Here is a 22,846-nt window from a genome sequence, read left to right on the forward strand (position 1 = left end):
CACGGCAGAGTCAACGTGATACTTTTACTCTTCACGATGTTCCACCATCAGTTGCATATATCACTGAAGTGCCAATGATTTAGTCCATAACTATTCCACAAATACGACACATTTCCATGTGACGATATCAGGAACATTTGATGCATGAACAACGGAACGTCCATCGTGCAGAAGGAGCGATGAATCGGCTCTGGGTAGATTTTCGCACAGCAAGGACGAGAAGAGATTGTTGATGGCTTTGGGAGGCGACAATCTTAGCAGTGGGAAGATCATGGCTAATAAAGATGACTCAATAATTATTGGTGATGATATGATCGCATGTTTACATTGTCAAATTTAAATTATTAATGTATTTATTTTAATACTTTCTTAATGCTGTTCATTTAGTATTGGACGAGTGGCCCAGCACTGAAGTGAGCGGCTGCATGCGGAAGGTTGCGAGTTCACTTCCTAGTTTTGGGTTGACTCGGCCCATCATCCCTCCGTTGTCGATAAAATGATTACCAATTCGTGGAGAATTCAGCAGCGGTTTTCCTCAGTATGGACTCGCCCCCCTCATAGGAACGTGGAATTTCCACCACTGGCCGAGGGCTGCGAACGGGTGAGCACTGCCCTCGAAAAGGCTAATTTGAGGAATAACTACTTTGACATTTATAACAGACGCATAAATATTTTTTGGAAATGTCTTAGTGTCTGCATGTGGTTATCTGGCTTGACCACTTGAATGTGAAGTTGTTTCTCTCCACAATAGAGGTGTTTTTTTGGGTTAAATCGCGAATTAACCCCCCTCCCCGCCAAAAAAAACATCCCCCTCTATTATGGATAATATTGGTCGCGAACGCCTCAGTGTTCAACGGACTGTTGCTCTTCATCGACATCGTCGGCCGTACGGAAGGAAAAAAAGTGGCGCCGAGGGATGGGCTTGGAGGGAGGGAGGAGGAGCAGCAGCAAGAAGGAGGCTGATTGCGGTGCTGATGCGGGTGCGAGGACCGCGTAGAGCGACGTCGCAACCGAGGTAGAGCGTAAAACCCTTTGACGCCGAAGGAGGAGGACTTAGAGGGTGCTGGGCAAAATCCCGGATCGCATGCGCTTCGGACTGAGAGCACGGGGAGGGGGTGGGGGGTGTCACTGCGCTGCGTTAACGAGGCGAGAGCGTGGGTGAGGAAGACGTTAGCGGCTCCAGGTAACGTACTGCGCGAACGGCACTTGGCCCCCCAAAAGTGCGTTGAGACTACACGGGGGAGTTTTGGTTTTGTGCACGGCGTGCCCGCGTGTGTTCGTGTGCGAGAGGGCACTGCGCGTCGAACGCGTGTCCTGTGTGTATGTGCGCCGATATAAGCGTCACGTATGCAGGATGGGTCATATTACTGTAACTGCTGGGCATCTGTGAAAAAGAGGTTTACATCTCATCGGATTCCTCCACTGTGAATGCACATTCTGATTGCTGATTTTAAAACGAGCACACCTGTGTACGCGTTTATGTCATGCGTGTTTAAAAAAAAGCGTCACGACAATGATGATGATGATGCTGCTGCTGCTCTTGATGACCACACAGGTAACTACTGGGCATCGTTCAGTGTCCACGCACTGCTGGCGTAGGGCTCGCGCTGCATGGACAGGTAAGGGACGATGACTGGGTATCAGTGTAATCAGAGAGAACAAAACGAGTGCTGGATCAATGGCAGGGTGCGCCCCCCCCCCACCCCCTACCCAAAACGTCGGGAAGCAAACAGTGGCTGGTGGCCCAAATGTTTGTAAGGCGACTCGCCCTAGGGGGCCCAACATGCCTATAAGCTCTGGGCCAGACTCCAGTTCTGTACCGTGGAGGAGACAAAGCCCCCCCCCCCCCCCCGTGTATTGTTCAAGAGGACTTCCCGGGGGCAAGGGGGGGGGGGTACGTGCTGTTGGCTTTGACGGACGGGGCAGTGCTCGAATACAGATGATGTGGTGGGGGACAGCGTGCGGCTGCGAGTGTCGCCCCAGCGTTGACATTTGCCCACCGCGCGGTTGGCTCCGTACGGTGGGAAGGACGTTCAAGATGCATGCGCGCACCAGCCGCTCAGAATCGACCCACGGGAGGCTCAATACCGCTCCGATATTACTCGCCACTGAGAATTATTAGTCAAGACCGGTAATTTACATTACATTTTCCCGATGCTACGACGGGATAAAATGTTATCCATAATAGAGGTTTATTTGGGTTAGATCGCCGGATCTCGCTGTCGCCTGATGAAGCTAGTTGTAATTACTGGCGAAACGTCGTACTATGTTTGTAAATGTTGTGGCTTGGCTCTCCAGCACACCGGTGTGCTGTACTAGTGACGAATTGGCCACGTTCTGTTTACAAATTGGCCACGTTCTGTAGTACGTGACAACCCTTACTAGTTGGCGGTGTCGGGTGGTGGCGGGTTTTAACGACACATTTATATATTTACGCGATCTAACCCAACCCCCCCCCCCCCTCTATTATGGATGATACTGGTCGCGAAAGCCTACGTATTAAAATAAAATGTTACCATTAAGAAGCTCACATTACTCCAACCAACAATTAATTGGAGAGACATTTTATTATTCTCTCTAATCGAGCTGTCCACAACTCCTCTAGGTTTCTCATGGATGCTGCCTCTCAAGCCGCTATTGGTTGTCCCATGAGCACCTGTGCTACCGTATGCAGTAATGGCATAGAGGAATGCGAGTTAAAGTTAAATTCAACCTATATCCTTAGTTTTTTCGGTAAAGTCACGTTGAAGGGAAACAACAAAATAATAATATATATATAAAACAATAAAAAATTCTCACGACGTTTCGACCATAACTCAAACGGTCATCTTCAGGTGTGTTGGTTTGCATAAATGCGCCGTTTAAAAATAAATTTATGCAAACCAACACACCTGAAGATGACCGTTTGAGTTATGGCCGAAACGTCGTGAGAATTTTTTATTGTTTTATATATTTTATTATTTTGTTGTTTCCCTTCAACGTGACTTTACCGAAAAAACTAAGAATATGAATTACTGCAGTCACGAAAGCTTTAAATCAAAATTTAAATTCAACCTGTTGAGGACCGTTAGATTAACACTGCAACCCACCTATACTTACCCGGCAAACACGGCAACCATACAATAGCAAACAATGAAACATACACGAACAGTTTGGGCTGCTGGCATGAAGCATTTCATGTCCTTTATTCGTCAGGTGTGGTCAGAAGGTGACCCTGTGCCGGTCCTCTCCTCGCCTCTCAGTGCTTGCGTGACATTGCACGCAAGTTCCACTTTTACGAGAGGCTTTAAGGTCGCACATTTTCGGCACGCTTTTCGAGTGACGCGGAGCGTGGCTCTGCACCTCATTCCCCCCAGGCCAGGATTTGAACTCACAACCTTCTGATTGCGAGCCACCCAACTTTAACGCTGAGCCACCTGGCTGGTTTGGCAGGTATTTCCAGTGCCAGGTATTTCACCTCATGTCCTGTGTCGAACGATGTATCGACATTGTTGGTGGTGTTTTTACAAACATTCTTCTAGCACTGCATTCAAGTGGTTCTTTCTTTGTTCACAGTGTACGCACATGACTGTAGCTGTGACGCAACAGTCATGTGCGTACACATGATTGTAGTGAACTATTTGTCTTTTGTAAACGTGACACATTTTTTTACTGTTTGGCCGTGTCGGGTGGTGGAGGGTTACGACACATTTATAAACAACGCGATCTAACCCAAAAACCTTTATTATGAATAATATTGGTCGCGAAAGCCTGCGTGTTAAACTAAGCTGTGATACTTGTCTGTTTTTATAGGTCCTACAACAGGCCAAGTTTAAACTACCTGCTCATGGTTCTAATCCAGCGGCCGCCCTGGTTATTACTGCCAGTGTAACAACGATGGGAATACAATACTACGCACTGTGTGCTTCAAGCAGCAGACGTCAAGAACCCCGGATGTAATTCGGCGTCAGGGTCAAAATATGCTAAATTCTACATTTACGCCGCATACCTCAGAGTCTCATGCCCGAGGTCACTCTTCAAATAAGACCGTCGTTATATTCTTGGTTCTTTCGGTAAAGTCACGTGGAAGGGAAATAATAAAATAATAAAAATATAAAACAATAAAATTATCGCGACGTTTCGATTGCAACACAAGCAATCATCATCAGGTGTGAAAAAAACCACAGCAAGAAATTTTGAAAAAAGTGCTGTGTTTTTTTTTCACACCTGATGATGATTGCTTGTGTTGCAATCGAAACGTCGTGAGAATTTTATTGTTTTCTTTTTATTATTTTATTACTTCCCTTCCACGTGACTTTACCGAAAGAACCAAGAATATGAATCCCTGCAGTCACGAAAGCTTTACATCGAAAAGACCATCGTTGTCTCTTGAGTTTCCACCTGGCTAAACAAAACAAACTTGAAACAGTTTGTGAGCAGAGTGAAGAAAAGAAATAAAAAGCGGAACAGCCCCCTGTGTTTGCGTACAGTTTGGATGGTGCCCGTGTCGATGTAAATTCGCGATGCCACGTGCCATCTGGTGGTGATGGTGTAATGAACGTTTTGTTAGAATCTCAGGCGCTTCTCAGACGTAAACGGCACGAATTGTATACGTACATTATATTAAACACATTCTGTACTTACGGTGCCTAAAGAGGTTCAACATGCAAACAGTAGCCAGAACACTGCATTGAACAATCATAATGTACAACACGAAAATAAAGTTGATGTTTAGAAAATTCACAAACGTTATCACTTAGAGAGAAAGATCGAACGATAAGACATCATATAAATAGAATATTACATTCTAGATTTGAAGCTTTCGTGACTGCAAGGATCCATACTCTTTGGTTCTATTCGGTAAAGTCACGTAGGTAAAAAATAAAACAACAAAAATCACGACGTGACTTTACCGAATAGAACCAAAGAGTATAGAATATTACAATTGAGCAATGTTATGCAGAGCTACAAAGTAAATATATACTGTATATATGTTCCAAGAATGAAACTGTGTCTTAGATGAAACAGTTGCAGATGCCACACTTGAAAGAGTCAACTATGCCCTTCACAGTATTTAAAGGGGATAGCTCCTGGACCAGATATTATAACCGTGGACATCATGAAAGAAGCAAAAACAGCTTATGGAACAGTTAATTAAACAAGTGACTTGATATATCTGTGGGACACAACACAGCTTAATCCGTGTATGTGTGTACCCGGGACAGTTATTAAAGGTGCCTATTTTGGAATAACACGTGGCTTGTGCTCTTTCTTTTAAGGTGAAATGGTGTGGAAGTTATCATGGAATCAAACGGACCTGCGCTTCAGATCATTAAACGCAACAAGATAATCATTCAGAAGTGTCTACATGGGAATCTGCACACAGCACTTGATCAATCATGTCAGGAAAGTATGGTTACGGACGATGAATACAAGACTGTTTTTGCTGAAGCTAACCCCGTGAAACAAGCACGGTATCTTGTTAACCTGATTATTGACAAGGGGGAGACGGTCTGTATGAAGTTTCTGCAGGTTGTACTGGTGCCACTGAGATCAGAAAGCCATCTCTTGGATGAGTGGATCACCGTGAATGAAGAGGAGCTGCTTGGAATGGGCATCAGAGTGAACAACACCGAGAACCATGTCATCCGTGGAGAAGCTTTCCGTGAGTGCAGTGATTTTTTTTTAGCTCTGACGCCTTCGTTAATCTCGCCTCTCTTGGCCGCCAAACCTGGCTTGGACACGTTAAGCCACAGGGCCACTGTCGAGGGTGGTAATTGGTCACAAAAGCGAATGCATGATTAACACACATCAGTATGTCCAAATTGGAACCCAGGATCTCAGCCGTGCCAGCTCGGTACTGTGACCTCTGAGCCACCCACCCACCTCTGGCATTCCATTTTTTTTATCGCAAATTGTTTAATGCGATCTCCTTCGCATCGTAAACTATGTTGTAAAAAATCCAAGGCTGGTGTGCTCAAACTTGTTGTCGTGTGTACTTACAGGTCTTACACGTGAACTTTATGTATGTATGTTGAACTTCTTTTGCACCGTATGCAGCCAACCGTGCTAATCGGAGGTGCGGAGGAAGGACAACAAACTAGATACAAAAAGCATTTCTAAAGAAATTCATTCGAATTTTAGAATTTAAAAGTGCTCTAGTGGCTTCCCAATATCGGAAGGAAGAGCGTTCCAGACGACCACAGAAGCACACCAGATGATAGTCCATTCCCTGCTCAATCAGTTACTTCTGTTTGTCCGCGCTCCTGATTCCACTGCTTTCACAAGGTTAAAGTTACATTTCTTCATTGCCCATGGAAGATTCCTTTCCCCTTTAAATGGGCGTCTTCTCATCCTGCCCCTTTAAGTGTTCGAAAGGATAACTCGAATGCATTATTGTAATGTATGAATGATTGTCGGTTGAATTTTTTCATGATTTTAATTTTGTTACACAACTGGACACGATATAATCAGAACTCAAATGCATGTGAAGTTCATATTATAATTTGCATTGAATTCAGTTATATTACTTTTTCACAGTATTATTCCCACTACATGATATTGATAACCTGCTATGAATTAAATATCTGAAGGCTATATACTATATTAACATTGCCTTCTGGTTTTTGTTACATTTAGGAAAACATATGAATAAATACAAAACGTATTTGAATAAGCTAACTGCGGTTTCACATGACTACAATTCGTTGCCTGGAGAATTCACATACTTATCAGAGAAGATGGTTAGTCCTGTGCTGGTGCATTACTACCACAGGGATGAAAAGAAGACGCATGAGTTCCTTGGAAGAGCCAATGACCACGAGAGGATGATGCAGGAAGCAAATTGCAATGGGATCACCTACCTGCAACTCTTTGATCCGATGGAATCAAACGGAGAGATACCTCGTCTGGTCGTTGTGGTCGGAGTCCCTGGCATTGGTAAAACCACCATGAGCAAATTCATTGTGAACAGATTGTCAACAGCTGGCGACATCGTATTTGATCAAAAATTCAAAAATGTTGTCTACGTACGATTCAGAGAGCTGAATGAAATGGGTGAAGTGTCACTCAAGGATCTGTTTGGAAACGTACATGCTGACTTGGGAAAGGTGGCTCATGAATTAATTGAAGACCCAGCAAAGTTATTGTTTATAATGGATGGTTTGGATGAATTTGGAAGGTGTCTTGATTTATCCAAGGCTTGTAATGATCCATACAAGAAAACATATGTAGAAGCCATCATTGCTGGTTTGGTGACGGGAAGGCTTCTGCTCGAATCCTCCATCCTGATTACAACGCGACCCCTAGCGATGGAGAAGCTGGATGAAGCAAAAGTGGACCGCGCTGTTGAAATCGCCGGGTTTTCTGTAGACGAGAGGAAATCATTTTTCCCCAAGTTCTACAAAGACAACGTGCTAGGTGACAGAGCATATCAGCTTCTGGAGCAAAACACACTCTTGGGTAGTTTGTGCTACAATCCTTCATTTTGTGAGATGGCAGCAATAACCATTGAGGATCAAATAAAAAATACAGGTACACCTGAGTTTTCCCCACAATCTACAACTGAACTGTTCACACGTTATATCTTTGTCCTCATCAAGCGCCATAGAAACAAAGCAGCAGGGGAAAAACACATTGCGTCTATTGCTAAAATGGCTTTAGAAGGTGTTCAAAACAACTTCCAGATATTCACACAAGCACACCTACAAGAGTTTGAGATTGAAGCTGATGAAGTTTCAAGCACATTTATCAATAATGTGTTTAAATGTGATGGCGTAAAGCGTGATACATGCTATTCATTTTCCCACCTGACACTTCAAGAATATTTTGCGGCCTTAAGTGTATATTTGCAACCAACACATTCATTCTTCAGACAGCTAGTGGATCGAATACGTCCATCAAAATATTCAGTTTCTAACATACTAATGAATATGAACAATGAACCAGACGGACGGTATGACGTGTTTCAGAGGTTCATTTGCGGACTGGCATCCAACACTCCCTGGAAGATCTTAGAAGGCGTCCTTTCTGGGCCATCGGCTGGTTCTCAAAACAAGGTCAAGGAATGGATCAGATACAACATAGTGAACCACATGGGAGACAAACAGAGGCTCATCAGTCTGCTTCATTGCCTGTATGAGCTACAAGACCCAAAGGCCTTGAGTAATGTCACTCGATCCATGACAGAGATTGATTTTTCACACACAAAGCTGTCACCGCTGGACTGTACTGCAGTCTCCTGGCTTCTGCAGTATCGAGATGAACTATTGGAGAAAGTTGACCTAGAGTCATGCGGAATCGGCACTGAAGAAATCAAGAGACTCCAGCCTGGACTGCACAAGTGTAAAGCATTGTGGTATTGTTGACATTTTATTTATATTACAAAGCAAAAGCCAATGCTTCTCTCTGATCAATGTTCATATTATCGAGATATTTATCTCCACCATGACAACAGACCCCCTATATGTTTATGCAAATTTTCAATTAGTCTATGAATGACTATCCTCTAACAGAATAAATAATTACCTGGGTGATTGTCAATTCATTTTAAAAGTAATGCTATTACTAATAAGACAGCACTCTCTCTCTTCTCCCGTGATGATGTGTTTAGGTATAACCATAACTGCACACTAATACATAAAACAGAATTGTTAATTGCAGTATCGTGTCTGCATTGATCATGTTTACATGATTGCTCATCTTAATCAGGTAACATGTTTGGCCTAGTCGTTCCCGTGCGTTCATTGACTGAGGGCTCTCCCTTCTGCCGTGCGTGTGAGTGTAGGCTTGGTGGAAACGACCTGAAGAATGAGGGAGTAAGGATCCTGGCGAACGGGATGAAGGGGATAGATGGGCAATTGGAAGTCCTTTTGTGAGAAACCACTTTACACCTCTCACCAAGTCTAGTTTTGTCTCAACATTCCACTTAAATTGCTAAGTTTCTATATATATACATTTTTACAGTTCCATTGTCGACATGTTCAGTTGTGTCGGTACGATGTTGTGTTCCACAACTTTATTTATGTTCCGTTGTTGGCATGGCTCTTACAAATAATATGGGAAACAACTCTGCAACTCTGTCCCACTATGTTGAAGTGACTCACGATATGTTCCGCTGTGTCGGCAGAACTCCTGCTTACAGTATGTCTCACTGTGGGGATGGCTCCCACTATATCCATCAGTTTTTGTAATGATTCTGGATAGGGCCCGCTACAATGTTAGTGTGACTCCCGCGATGCCCCCTGTGTTAGTACGCTGTGTTGAAGCAACTCCCTGCGAGAGTCGGCTCAGGTGTGGGAGCTAACGCCTCGAAGGCTAACGCCTTTAAAAGTGGTCCACTAGTGCAGAAAAAAAAGCCACCCGCTGAACATGAGACAGAGTCCAGTTACAGATTGGGGTTTCCCTAGATTCATTCTCAAGCTCATCTCTTAAATTGTCACTATCCAAATATAACATAAGCCGCAGTACAAGTGATACAAACAAGACCTCAACTCGTTTCATATCTCACCACGGTCCTACCGAGAGAGCAAAATTCAATGGGCAAAGGTCAAGGCCGAGTCAAAATAAATTACAGTTTTCCAAGAACAACACAAGGGACTTTGCAACGATTTGCGAGTGTTAAAGGGCAAGTAAATAACTCACGTCACGTGAACAAAGTACACGTTAACGGCAGTATAAATTCAATCTGGATTTGAAGCTTTCGTGACTGCAGGAATCCATACTCATTGGTTCTTTCGGTAAAGTCACGTAGGTAGATAAAAAAAAATAGATCACGAAGTAGGCCTGCTTCAGCAGTTTCCCTGCTGTGATTGTTTCACCTGATGGCAGTCGCTTGTGTTGCGATCGAAACGTCGTGATCTATTATTTTCTACCTACGTGACTTTACCGAAAGAACCAAAGAGTAAGGCAGTAGAAATTACTTGGTCGCGTCACAACACGATCAACACAGACTCAACGTTGTATTACTAAATAAACGCGAGGCTAATCGCTCTCACTGTCACGCAATTACTCATCTATCACACTTTCTCTGCCTTTTTAAACTCTGGTCCAGAGCACTGTATTAAACGAGATGGTGTCAATTGTACCTGACGAGGTTACGTATCGGTGTTCGGACGAAGTGGGTCACTCGTGTGGTGCAGACAAGGGGAATCTCGGTAGAGGCCCCACCGAGCGGTTTCAGGCTGACCACGATACACAACATTTTCTCTTTATCCCCGTATAGATGGACGCAGATGGTGGCGAGTCCACTTCTTGTACTGCCTTCTAGCGAGCCAGGGTGTGGGATCGTCGACGCCCATCGCAAGGCAGTTTCACATTTTTTTACGTGCGATCCACCAAACGCTCACTGCCTCCACGTGTGCTGGATTACAGGCCACGTGCATAGCCACCACCGCCCACCTAAGACGTCACAAGGCCCGTGATATGTCTCCCTCTTCGAGTAGTAACACTGCTGACATGCACGTCTGCATTCTCGTTAAGTTGAAATGACTCCGTTGTTACCCCCCCCCCCCCCTAATGAAGCTGCTCTGTCCAAACATTAAGGCACACGTCCCACGGCTTTCGGCTTCCCTTCTTTCCCTTTAGCCTGATCGGCTGCTCACTGACAGATGATGTAGGTCCGGCACTCCAAGGCATCATCAAGGCCAACAAAGGATTGAGGGATCTCAGGTACGTTTCCATGAAGGCTCTGCTCTTTATTGCTGTTGCAAATTTGACGCATCTGCTCTGTGCGCAAGTTGTCGTTTGTTTTGTCTTTAGTGTTCCTGAGGTCAAGCGAGAAAGGGCAGTGTCTGAAGCAATTAGTGAAACTAAATATTCTTGCAGACTTCAATACTGACATATTTGAAAATAAACCAAACACGTGTGCGTGAAGGAATATTGTTAATATTAACAACAGATCCTTTCACATTAAAGTAGAAAACCAGAGTCTGTACTTGTGTGTAAAATCACTGGTCATCATCAGCAGCAGCAGCAATGATAATGTCACTGCTAGATGAAGACCTCACCAGGCTGTCGCCATCCTTCTCGGTCATGAGATGTAACTTTTTAAGGAGCTCCTGCACACAACACGCCATCTCCTCTTGGCCATGTTAACTCCTTTAAACAACACGCCATCTCCTCTTGGCCATGTTAACTCCTTTAAACATCTACAGCTTAGTAAAATGGCGCTGCGGTGGCGAGATGTTAACTACCTCGCCTGGCATAAGGAAGTCGTGGCCTCATTCCCGACCCTGACGCCTGCTCTATATTTGGAGTTTGCGTGTCTCTCCCCACCCGTGGTTGCGTGGATTTGTTTTTTGTCCTAGTCCTCTGTTTTACCCCTCCCCATTCAATGGCGGTGGGGGGAGGCTACCCCTCCAGCAATGAAAAATGATAGAGTTGTTAGTAAGTAAGGACTTGTTAGTAAGTAAGGAGTTGTTAGTAAGTAAGGAGTTGTTAGTAAGTAAGGAGTTGCTAGTGAGTAAGGAGTTGTTAGTAAGTAAGGAGTTGCTAGTAAGTAAGGAGTTGCTAGTAAGTAAGGAGTTGCTAGTAAGTAAGGAGTTGTTAGTAAGTAAGGAGTTGTTAGTAAGTAAGGAGTTGCTAGTAAGTAAGGAGTTGCTAGTAAGTAAGGAGTTGTTAGTAAGTAAGGAGTTGTTAGCAAGTAAGGAGTTGCTAGTAAGTAAGGACTTGTCCCATGATTTTTATTCGACGTGTGTGCGGCGATGGAGCAGCCATCGATCGAGGGTCGAATTCGAACCGCGTTGTGTGATCGGCATCGCGCTCGCTGAAGGTGTCGATGCCTTCAGGGAAGTCGTGTACTGTATACGCAACTGCGCACAATTCTGAGTCGCTTATAACTGCTTTGCCGTTACTTATTGCCAATTATGGACTCAGACTATTGTTCTATCATCTCGTAGAGTCCCTGGCAAATAATAATATGCTACACAGTGGCAGTGGGGGTCGCAAAATGCCGATTTATTACGAATAAACCCCAATGATCCGATCGAAATTAGAGATTTCGATCGGATCATTGGGGGGGGGGGGGGGCACGTGCCACCCCACCCCCACCATTGTCTCCGCCAGTGTCCCCATTTAGAATCAACATCACGCATTAAAAGCACAGGTGCCAAATGCACGTCCCGCAGGCAACACAGTTGGGCGTATGAAAATGAAAATCATAATAACACGGTATTTACCGAACATCACGTCAACCACCCGCGTAATGTGAAAAGCACGTTGATGAATACAATGGTATGAATAGCTGCTCAGTACTGCGGCGGCTAGCTTCCTGATGCCCGACAGCTCTTTGTTTGGACCACTGCATCGAAGTTCTGAACAGGCGGATTGTGCTGTTGCTACCTTCATTTGCTGGCCGCAGATCGAGCGCGTTGGCTGTCCATTAACCTCCACGGATAAATACGAATTCCTCCACTCCTTATCGGCCTTCCTTTTTCTTTGAGAACATAATTAGGTTGCACGACTAATATCACAATCCAAAAGCATCATTTTTTTTCCGCGCGTTCGAATGCTTTAAATTGAAACCGGAAATTTAAACGAAATTTTGTAACTGTTGGAGTGCTGAGGATGGTCGTGTCGGTACGAGGTTGCGTGTCTAGAAGCAGCTGGAGGAACTTCCTCGGATATCTAGGGACACCGGTGCAGTGCCGGATTATCCTTGTAGCAAAAGTAGCTACTACATATGTAGTAGTAGTAGCTACATATGTAGTAGCTACATATGTAGTAGCTACTACATATGTTTGGTTGGTTTAAATTCTAGTTGAATTTAGGTAGACGTTGAACAAAAATATACGTCATTAAACATGTAATAATAAGTCGTAAAGTTGTGAACACGTGGCGGGCTGGAAGGAAGGGGCTTGGGTGGCCTGGTGCGGCCACGTGTTTGACACCCCTGGTTTCGATGATTTGGCTACTGCTATAAAAGTCCACCTGATGATAATCAACTTCGTTGAGCTGTCATTTGTGGACAGGTCGCTTCTGGAAGAAAATAAATCTACGTAGCTCAGTGTGCCTTTCCTGGTAAAATAAAAAGTTTAGTTACGACTGCTTGCTCGTTATTCAGTCTCGATTACCCAATCTTAATATTGTAATAACTTATACGAATACTACATTCAATAATGTGTGCCGTTCAGTATTTTTTTTGTTAATGCTATATTATAAGTACTTTTATGTTGCATAACAGATTCAAATGAAATGTGTAAATAGCGGAAATGTAATTGTTGGTGAAGCTCATGCTCGTCTCCGGCATTCGTGTGGGTTCAGGAAAACATTGTCTGTCTCTTGTCCCGTCAACGTGGGTTTAGGCTGAGCGGCAACCAGATAAGAGACGCAGACTTCCAGCTCCTGGCGCATGGAATGGCGCGGAGAGAAGGGCGTTTGGAGACGTTGCAGTGAGTGTCATCCTGACACCGCTTGACCATGTTATCCCCCCCCATCCCCACCACGTGATGCAACATCGCCGATGTTGAACAGCTCCACACGTGATGAGTCTATAACCCTCTTGTATAAAACTAAGGTCCCCCAAGTGGCCTCCAACAAGGGTGTCGGGGCAATTGCCATTAGCGAGGACCTAGTAAGGCTGCCACAGCGGAGGGGTGGATGGCAAGCACCACGCCTGGCCGCCATCTCAGTCTCGCACTGCATTAGGTACTCATTTGAGGTTGAATCGACCTAGGGGAGGCACAGGGCCTATTCATGTTCTACAGATGTAGATGCCGCTGGTTCTTCATGTTCTGGAGATGTAGATGCCACCACCGCCATCTATTGCACGGCGGTTGAACTTTCGACTTTCAGTCCGAACAGGCAACCGGACATATGGACAGGTTTTGTTCGTATCTCTGAAAGTTCGTAAGCAGAGATGTCGCTGTAGCGTGTAACTGAAACTCAAGACGCTCACCAGAAGCAGTTGAAAAACACAACTTCACAGAGTAAAAAAAAATTATAAAGCCGTCCCCACGGCTGCCGATGGATACGTGGCAACTCCTGTGAGAGTGGCAAGGACCCAAGGCAAGGTCCAGGAGGCAGCACCGGACCCAATCCTGAAACAGCGCAGGAGGGAGGTTGGGAAATAAAACGATACGGTAATAAGATAATTAATATGTCGTGTTGTCGAGGGACTTAAAGGAGACAGGTTTCAGGATGTGGCAAGTGGTAATGTTCAGCGTCAGCTGCCTCCTCGCCTCAGGGGAGAAGGTGGGGAGCCGAAAGCAAACAACATCAAACTGGTCTTCTCTCCAAAACCTGAGGTCTACCCTTCATTCCTCACTGCTAGATTCAATATTTACTTCCTCGCGTGAAATTACACCTGCGGATATTTTCGGAAATACCATGTGGTTCAAACCCTTAGGTTTTGCCTGTTTCCCACTCTATGCTTCTGAGTGATATGTCGACATTTGATGTGTTTACGTGCCTTATAAAGAAGACAACCAGCAGTTTACATATCCAATAATTATTTTTAACATCTACAGTTCATAAAAATAGCCATATAAATTCCTGGATTCTTGTAAAGTGTATTCGATAGGCGGGGTTTCAAACATGTAGTAGATGTAATGCAAACCTCCATGTCACGAGCCATGGAAGGTGGGAAGTGGTCAATATTGAATATAGCAATGATGAATGTTACATGTGTTTAGGTACTGTTACCAGTTGGATGAATGGCAAGCTTGTTTCCGCATTTAACCCAGTAGGAATTGATGTTTGAGTCGATTCCAGTTAAAGTGAGTTTGTGCTCAAATGAGCATTGAGATGAAACTCAGCCCTGAGGCAGTCGTGGAAATTCCACATTCCTTTGGTGGAATCGAGCCTATTCATAGGGCAACCACTGTTGACTTTCCCAAAAAGTGGTACTCATTTTATTATGTCTGGAGGGATGATGGGCTGAGTCAAACGCCAGCTAGGGTTTGAACTGCAAACTGCCTCGTGCTACCACGGAGCTACCTGTCAAGTTCTAATTAAAGTATAATTAAGAATGAGTTTGGAGTTTGTAAATGGAAGCAATATGTCACGGAATGAAATACTAAAGTAATCAGGTGTAAAATGAACTAGATATTTAACTAAATTACAAAAGTTACTCATCCAATTGCTGTGGAATGTAGCACACAACTGAGCAATACAAGTTCCAGGAGCTGTATAGTTTTGAGCAAAATGAGCTATTTATCAAAAGAGCCATTATCAAAAAAAGCCTTACAAAGTTGCATAATTTTCAGAATGGTCCCACATTGAAATATTTGGCAAAACCTATTTTATTAAGGGGTGTTTTTGCACGTGGCTGGATACCAAGATAACGTTCAAAGGTATACATAGATAGATGTATTAACGCCCTTGCTGGACTACCATCTCTTGACCACATTGCAATCCAGTTGATTTTGGAGTTTTGACAATCTACATGTGATTCATGGGGTGTTCAATCACTGTGCGATGAACCCAATGATCCGAGTTCCATTAATTGCTTTGTCCAAGTTATTTCTTGTTTTCCACGTGGGATTTTACTGATTTTCTCTCCCTTTAGAATTAATTACTGCGCATTGACGGACCAGTCATGCCGTGCAGTGCGTGACATCATCAGGGCCAACTCATGCTTGACGAGTCTCTGGTAAGTTCTGTGTGAAGGAGCTCAATTCTTATTTTACCAGGTAAAGCCCATTGAGCATCGAGCTCTACGTTCAGAGGTGACCTGGCCACATGATAGCTCAAAGAAAGTGGCTGATATCATCACATGCGGGAATTTAAGTAGCAGCCAAATAATCTCAATGCACGTTTATTCTAAATGTGGAGGGGTTTAAACCGGAGAACCCGGGGATAGATCCACACGACGACCATCGGGAAATAAAATACACGGACTCCAAATATACTACATGCGTCGTCAGTGCCCGGGATCGAATCCACAACCTCCTGCGTACCAGCCGAGGGAGATAACATATCCTCACCACTGCGGTGCTCTAAGTTACTGCCGGTGTGTGTACGTGATAACTTGAATATGTTTATAAAGTCTAACTGATGTGAAGAGGAATGATTACCTCTAAAAAGTAAATTATATTTATCAATGGTCAAGGACTTTCTTTACAATACACGGAGCACCATTTCAAACAACTTTTATATATCAACATGTAATAACTCTCCATGTAAAATATCTAGATTTTTCCACAAAATGGTGTAGTAATAATTGATACTATTGACATAGAAATAATGTGCTTATAACATTGTCTGTGATAGAAATTGGGGATGCTATCTAATGCATGCAGTATAGTTTGCCTGAGTGACTCGTATACATTCTCATGTTTTGGAATGGATAGAAAGCTGAAACATGGCAGAGATGAATATATGTGTGCACATATAAGTGAAAAGATTTGAAAGCTAAACTCCAGAATGTGAGCCTCTGAAAAAATGATGGCCTGCAGATGGATGGTCTTCACTCAAAAAGAAGGATCAACATACACATATCTCAATTATTTAAAGTGTCTTGCTAAACACCAATAAATACACAATCCCTATCATCAGTGAACCGAGTAATGTGTCTTCCATGGAGTGTGATCCTGAAGCCAAGAAAATGAAGCCTGCTGATTCTGGAATTATGAATGCTGTGCTCTGTATTAACAAAACATTGTTTGAAAGCAAAATTACATGTGTCTTCATTGCTTATCTATGTCATGATATTCATCAATAAATATATGAGACCCTACATTTATTATGGATTCAGTGAGACAGGGCTGTTATTTCTCCCATACACGTGAGTTTAGGCTAGGTGGTAATAAGCTCAAAGACCAAGGAATCAAGCTCCTAGCGGAAGGGATGGCGGGGAGAGAAGGACATTTGAAAGAGTTATTGTGAGTATCAATTTGATAAGTCTTCACTTTGTTCAATCTGATGCAGAAATTCACAATGCACCGTCATTTTGCATACAAAGATCGCCTGTATAGCCCGAACAGACTGTTGAGGCTTGTGCTGTTCGAGAGCACCTATGAAGGCAGGCACATCAGGGAGTGGGAGGCCAACACCATTCCCGGCCGCCTTTGTCTCCCGAGTGGCGATGTTTACACATCACACCAGGTACACATTTGAGGGTGAATCGACCTAAGGGAGGCACAGGACTGGTTCAGATAGTCGTCACTTGTGTTGGCCGTGAGCAGGAATCAAACTCAGGTCGCCGGGTTTGTAGCACAGCGATCTAACCATTGCACTACCGCTCCCCCAATTTTTGGCATATACACACACACACATGCTACAAACATTCGCTCACACGTAAATACACACAATACAGTACATACACGAATATAAATGAATATGATACGTAATCCTAAGAAGGGCCATTGTTCAAAACAGATATTTTTTTATTTTAAAGATGGGATCCTCGAGTATTCTAGATTCTGAAATAATCACTACATATTAAGTAACCACTCACCACTACACTACTGTTCCACAGAATCATACAGGCACAAAGCACATGTTAAATGCATAACAAATGCCGTGTGTGGTGTATTATAACAATTAGGTTTCTTACCTAGATATGCAGAATTTAAATTTCTATTTTATGTCTTGGGTTTATTCTGGGCACTGATTTTCTTCCACATGTAAACATACTTATAGCGTAGCAAAGTCTCAAGAATTAGTGTTCCTTCATGTCTCCAGCCAATTCCATCGGGCTACATACTGAAAACACAATTCATATTGCCATAATTTTTCTGTTGTAATCTGTTACTCCCCCCAAAAAATGATTCCACTTCACGAGTCATTTTCACAACACAAGGTCACGTTCTTAACATCTCTGGATGGAATGGAAGAGCACGCGGCTGACATCATTGCTGCCATGAGGTTCCTGGGGGCCAGGAACTGGAGGCCAAGGGGCATAATTTCACGTGGGGCCCCCTTATTATTTTGCACCAAAATCTCACATTTTTTGTGAGTGTCCATTTTGTGACGCCCAGGCCAAATATCCTCCTCTATGACCCCCCCCCCACCCTCCCCCTGCCTCTCAGCAGCCTTGACTGACACATTTGTTTGATCACTCTGACGTTGCTTTGTCAATGTCAATGCACGTTCCATGTCGGGTTCATATTCTCTTCTTTCGCTTCAGCTTGCAGGAATGCTTGCTGACGAGCATGTCAGGTCCTGCACTCCACGACATCATCTATGCGAACCCAGGCTTGAGGGAACTCTGGTAAGTTCTGCGTGTAAGGGACTGTGAAGGCTGTGCTCTTGCTGCTACTGCTGCTGCATGTTTCAAACACACGCATACACTGCAAGTTAGTATTGGTTGGTATCTCGCTCTGTCTCCATCACTCTTGAATGTGTATGTTTCTGTGTCTCTATATCTCTTTTCGTGTGTCCATGTTTTTCTGTATCTCTATATGCCTCGTTATGTCGATGCCTCTTTATCTCCCCGTGTCTCTCTATCTCTTTGTCACTCTGAATTTATATGCCTCTCATTGATTGTCTCCATGTATTCCTGTCATTCTCTGTCTCTTTGTGTGCCTGATTTTCCTCATCTGCTCAAAACCCACAAGTGTTGAGGCAGCCCTGAACCCAGAGGCCCAACACGTGCACATGGAATAGGTCTGGCCGTCACCACCAACACCACCATGACCAAAACCTTCCTAGTGATCAACACTCTACCAATACCAAGACCAAGACCCGCCATTCACCACTAAGTGACGGTGTTATCACCATGGCACCTGTGCCAGGCCAGGTGCACTTTGAGTCCACGTGAAGTGTCAAAGGCTTGCTGGCAGGAGGTCACGGGACAAACCCAGGTGCCATGGGTTGACTGACAGAGATGATTGGCGGATGCACCACCTGTGCCCCCTACTGTGCCAACTTGCTGCATATTAGCTGCCCGGCGCTCTGCTCGTTGTTATGAGCATCGCTCCTCCACCTTTTGTTGTTGAAGGGCGACTGCCTCCAACTGCCCGGTAGCGTCCTTCACGAGCCTCCTCCACAGAGGCCGATCTTGACACCGCTGGCACCAGTCATCGGCAAGTCCACTCAGCTCCACATCCTCCCGTACCGCATCAAACCATCTCTTCTCCATCTCGTGTCGTGCCTGTTTAGTCCCCTCTATCCGGCCCCACCACCACCATTATAATCACCACCACCACAAGACTACCGCAATCACTTCCATTCCCACTGCAGGATTATTGTGATTGCCCAACAATATTTAGATATTAATCATTACACACCACATGGTGTATAACACGACAAACCTTCCCGCTCAAAACTCGAACGATTAATAGTTCGAGTAGTATTGGCAGTATCAGTAGGAGCATCAGTAGTGGCCGTAGCATTCTTGGCAACATCAGTGTCCTTGGCCGTTTCGTCAGCAGCACTATTCGTGGATGTTGGGTCTCGCCTCAGTCTTCACATCCCTCTGGACTTTCGTAGCTGCTGCCGTTTGGTGTTCGTGTTGGTGTCGTCAGCTCTGAATGGGCCCTAAATCGAGCTGTGAGGATCTCCCTGAGGCTCAGTGTGAACCCAACTCAACGCCAGCCTCCTGCGTGTGTGTGTGTGTGTGCTGCAGGTTGAGTGGCAATGACTTCCGTGCAGAAGAGAAGATGGAGTTGAAGAGCAAATGGACTCACAGAGAAGATCTGAAGATTACATTTTAATCTGAGAATACCCAGACGTTGGCAAACTAACTCAGAGCAGCTCCGTTAATTTCATTTAAGTGGTTTTAAGCAATTGGAGATATCCACCAGAGAGACGCAATCAGAACAGACAGATGTTAAAAGCTGGACAAAATGTAAATGCTGCGCTAAACTTGAACTTCTTTCACACCATACGTAGCCAACTATGCTAATAGGAGGTGCAGGGGGAAGAAAACATAATATCTACGTATAAATAATTAAACAAAGAGAGTTCATTCAATAAAGAGGTGGAAAAGAGCAGATTGGAGCGCTTTTGAAACTGGATAATGTATGCAACATAGCCATGTGAAGTAGAACGTCTTTGATTAATCACTCTCTGCTATGACACATGAATCAATAACATGGTCGTGAATGAAATAATTTAAACTAAAAGTTAACACTGTACAAGGTAGCAAGGGTAGATGTTTGCTCAGAATCGCATTGAAGCAGAAGGGGGGGTGACATGTTTTAGATAACACAAGCAGGTGACACGCACCGTGAAATGTGTTGCAGTGAACGTCAACCGCGGAGAATGGAGTGATAGACTCGGCTTCGTGTGCCGGTGCTAGGCGCATTGTTACAAGAAAGGATCGTGACATATCGCGATGGCGTGGGGGAGACCTTCATCCAGCAGTGGATAGAGCACGGTTGATGATTGATGATCAACGCTGGCCCCCGAGCTGCTATTGACGAATGTGTTGGGTAGTTTGTTTGTTTGACAAGCTGGTGCCGAGTTGACAGACACGCAGTGGCGTCTGTAAGCTGCGCGTGAAGGCGACGCTGCAGGTGATTCGGTGAAGTGTGTTAGATCAATGTACAGACTCGTGTCAAGCCATACGGTTCACCCATATTCTTGGTGCAGGGAAGTTGAGGTCCACACGGCGTACAGGCGTTTCAATACGGGCAAAAATATTTTTTGGGGTCTGTTTGTGTTTCTACCTTGTTATGGGGACTTTGTAGGATTAACGTTGAGATTTATAAGGGGCACGGGGTGACCAATAAGGTCTGAATTGGTCTGTAATAATCAGGTAGGCACTGACAAGGCGTCGATAGGTATGAATTTACACGTTTCTTTGTTATGCGCCCGCTATTGGCACGACGCGCCCCAGCGCGTTGGGCAGTGGTGTGCGCGGATCGCGCTGCCAAGCGAATCGTTCGTCGGGGAAGCGAGGTTTTTGTCGCGATTCCTGAGGTGCAGTAAGGCAACCGCAAGCCTCGGGCATCTCCTTCTCGTGTGCCAATCTTTCGTAGATCCTCTCCGCGCCAGCGTTTGTCTTGTGCACGGATTTGAAGGCGCCACCATCTCCAACTCCGTCGTCCGATTACGACGACCCACCCCCACTTTGTCTGTCTCTCTCTCTCTCTCTCCAGTGACCCCACCACTCTCCACTCCTCCCCCCCACCTGACCCCACAGTACGCCACTGCTCAAGCATCTCAGCACGTGTCAAAACTAGATTCGGAGCTTTCGTGCCTGCAGGAATGACTCTTTGGTTCTTTCGGCAAAGTCACGTGGAAAGAAATTAAAGAACTCCTCCCCAATCGAAACGTCGTTTTCTATTACTATTTAATTTAAATGATTTCTACGTGACTTTACCGAAAGAACCAAAGAGTAATCTCAGTACGTGTCAAGAAAAAAACTTTGTTTGCAATAACTTTATTTTTTTATACTCGTTATTTCAAATCGGCTGTGGCTATATTTAATGGGTGCATGGTCGTGTCGTAAATATAATATGTACTGTAACCAGTGAAATATGTATGCGTGAGAATGAGGTTCGAGAGCGTGCTGTCCCTAAACATTTTCTTTATTATGGGAAAATTTTGTTCAATTTACGCGATTTTGAGTTACGTGCCGTTTTTCAGGAACACAACCCCCGCGTAAAACGACAAGTAGCTGTAGTTTATTCACTCCTTCCTTACTTCGGTTCGCCAATGCTATCAATGTACATATTTTGTTAATCTATAGCGCATACAGCTGTAGCAACTGTTCAGTATAATACATTATTGACATGTTAAAGTTTCAGGAGAGAACGGAAAAACGTTCATGTTCACTTAATAATTGCTCAATTATGTCATGAAAACGTTCCTTAACCCTCGCATTTAGTTAACACAATGACAATAACGAATCCCAAATGATTATTCACCAAGACATTTACAATGTAATACCACCGCAAACATTGGTAGTTCATCTGTGTCCCCATCAGATGATGCTGGATGTAATTACCAGCTAAACGTCGTACTCAGATTGTAAATGTTGTGGATTTACTCTCCAACACACCGGTGGGCTGAAGTAGTAACTATTTGGCGTTTTGTTTACGTGACAAATCCCTCACTCATTGGCTGTGTCGGGTGGTGGAGGGTTACGACACATTTATACTTACGCGATCTAACCCAATAACCTTTATTGTGAATAATATTGGTCGCGAATGCCTACGTGTTAAACTGAGTTGAAGAAGTCAACAATTTTCGAAAACTGAGCACCGTGGAGCAACAAATAATGTCCACAATTATTGACAGTATTTTAGTTTTTCAATGTGTTTACAGTACTGTAGTAACAAATTAACGTGCTGTACAAAACGTATTTATAATAAAACAACTTGCGAAATGTATTATGCTTTATATTTACAGAGAAGTACACGTGTATGATTTCCACGAGCAGAATTTGCCGTAATCACTTGAGATGAAATGTTGGCTTCATAGGATGCTAGTTTACACGACGGTAGGATAAACACAACTCCTCTTTCCCTTTGCGGAGGTGAACACCATTAGAAGCGTGTTCGAGGCTGCATGACTATGGCGGCATTCCGCAATAAGGAGATTGAACGTGATGTACAGAGCGTTGAGACAAAACAAGCAAGCACCCTGTCGCACATATTCTGGCTTGCGACTCGCCGAGACCTTTCGGTGTCCCATGTGAAGACCGTGGCGTTGGACCCAACATTTCAAAAATTGTAAATAACGTGAATTGTAAATAAACGACGTTCTTGTTCCATAACTCAGACCCTGTCCCTTGGGAGTTCTTGCAGTGTCAGAGCTTGTCCTGGTCCTCCGCTATGTTGACTCGGCCATAAATGAATGATGCAGTGTGCAAACAGCAGCAGGGAGATGAATGTGACCAGGCGTGATGCTGGCCACGTCACCCCGTGTGCCATGTCAGTCTTTACTCTATAACAGCACTTGCCCCAACAGTTAATACGGGTTTTTGTATGCGTGGGCTTTTACAAGTAATATGATTCGTCATTGGTTTATTTTGGTT

At 44.3% G+C, this 22,846-nt stretch overlaps 1 protein-coding gene across 4 annotated transcripts; it reads left to right on the plus strand.

Annotated features, from left to right (window-relative positions):
- Positions 1-38: 38 nt before the first annotated feature.
- On the plus strand, positions 39-22,585 carry LOC116939612 (NACHT, LRR and PYD domains-containing protein 3-like). Of its 4 annotated transcripts, XM_032948223.2 has the most exons (11): positions 39-1,183; positions 1,556-1,619; positions 5,259-5,644; positions 6,619-8,335; positions 8,765-8,851; positions 10,564-10,647; positions 13,281-13,367; positions 15,485-15,568; positions 16,713-16,799; positions 18,047-18,130; positions 19,487-22,585. In XM_032948223.2, the coding sequence occupies exons 3-11, from the start codon at positions 5,281-5,283 to the stop codon at positions 19,572-19,574; spliced, it is 2,682 nt and encodes an 893-aa protein (XP_032804114.1). In that variant the 5' UTR covers positions 39-1,183; positions 1,556-1,619; positions 5,259-5,280; the 3' UTR covers positions 19,575-22,585. The 4 variants fall into 4 exon arrangements, 3 of the variants coding, with proteins under 3 accessions (XP_032804114.1, XP_032804115.1, XP_075920902.1); XM_032948224.2 differs by having other exon boundaries at positions 39-1,619; XM_076064787.1 differs by having other exon boundaries at positions 39-1,619; positions 6,755-8,335.
- The last annotated feature ends 261 nt before the right edge of the window (positions 22,586-22,846 follow it).

The sequence above is a fragment of the Petromyzon marinus genome, chromosome 6, assembly GCF_048934315.1.
Source record: "Petromyzon marinus isolate PM22_M1 ecotype Great Lakes invasive population chromosome 6, UKy_Petmar_22M1.pri1.0, whole genome shotgun sequence".
NCBI classification, from domain to species: domain Eukaryota; kingdom Metazoa; phylum Chordata; class Hyperoartia; order Petromyzontiformes; family Petromyzontidae; genus Petromyzon; species Petromyzon marinus.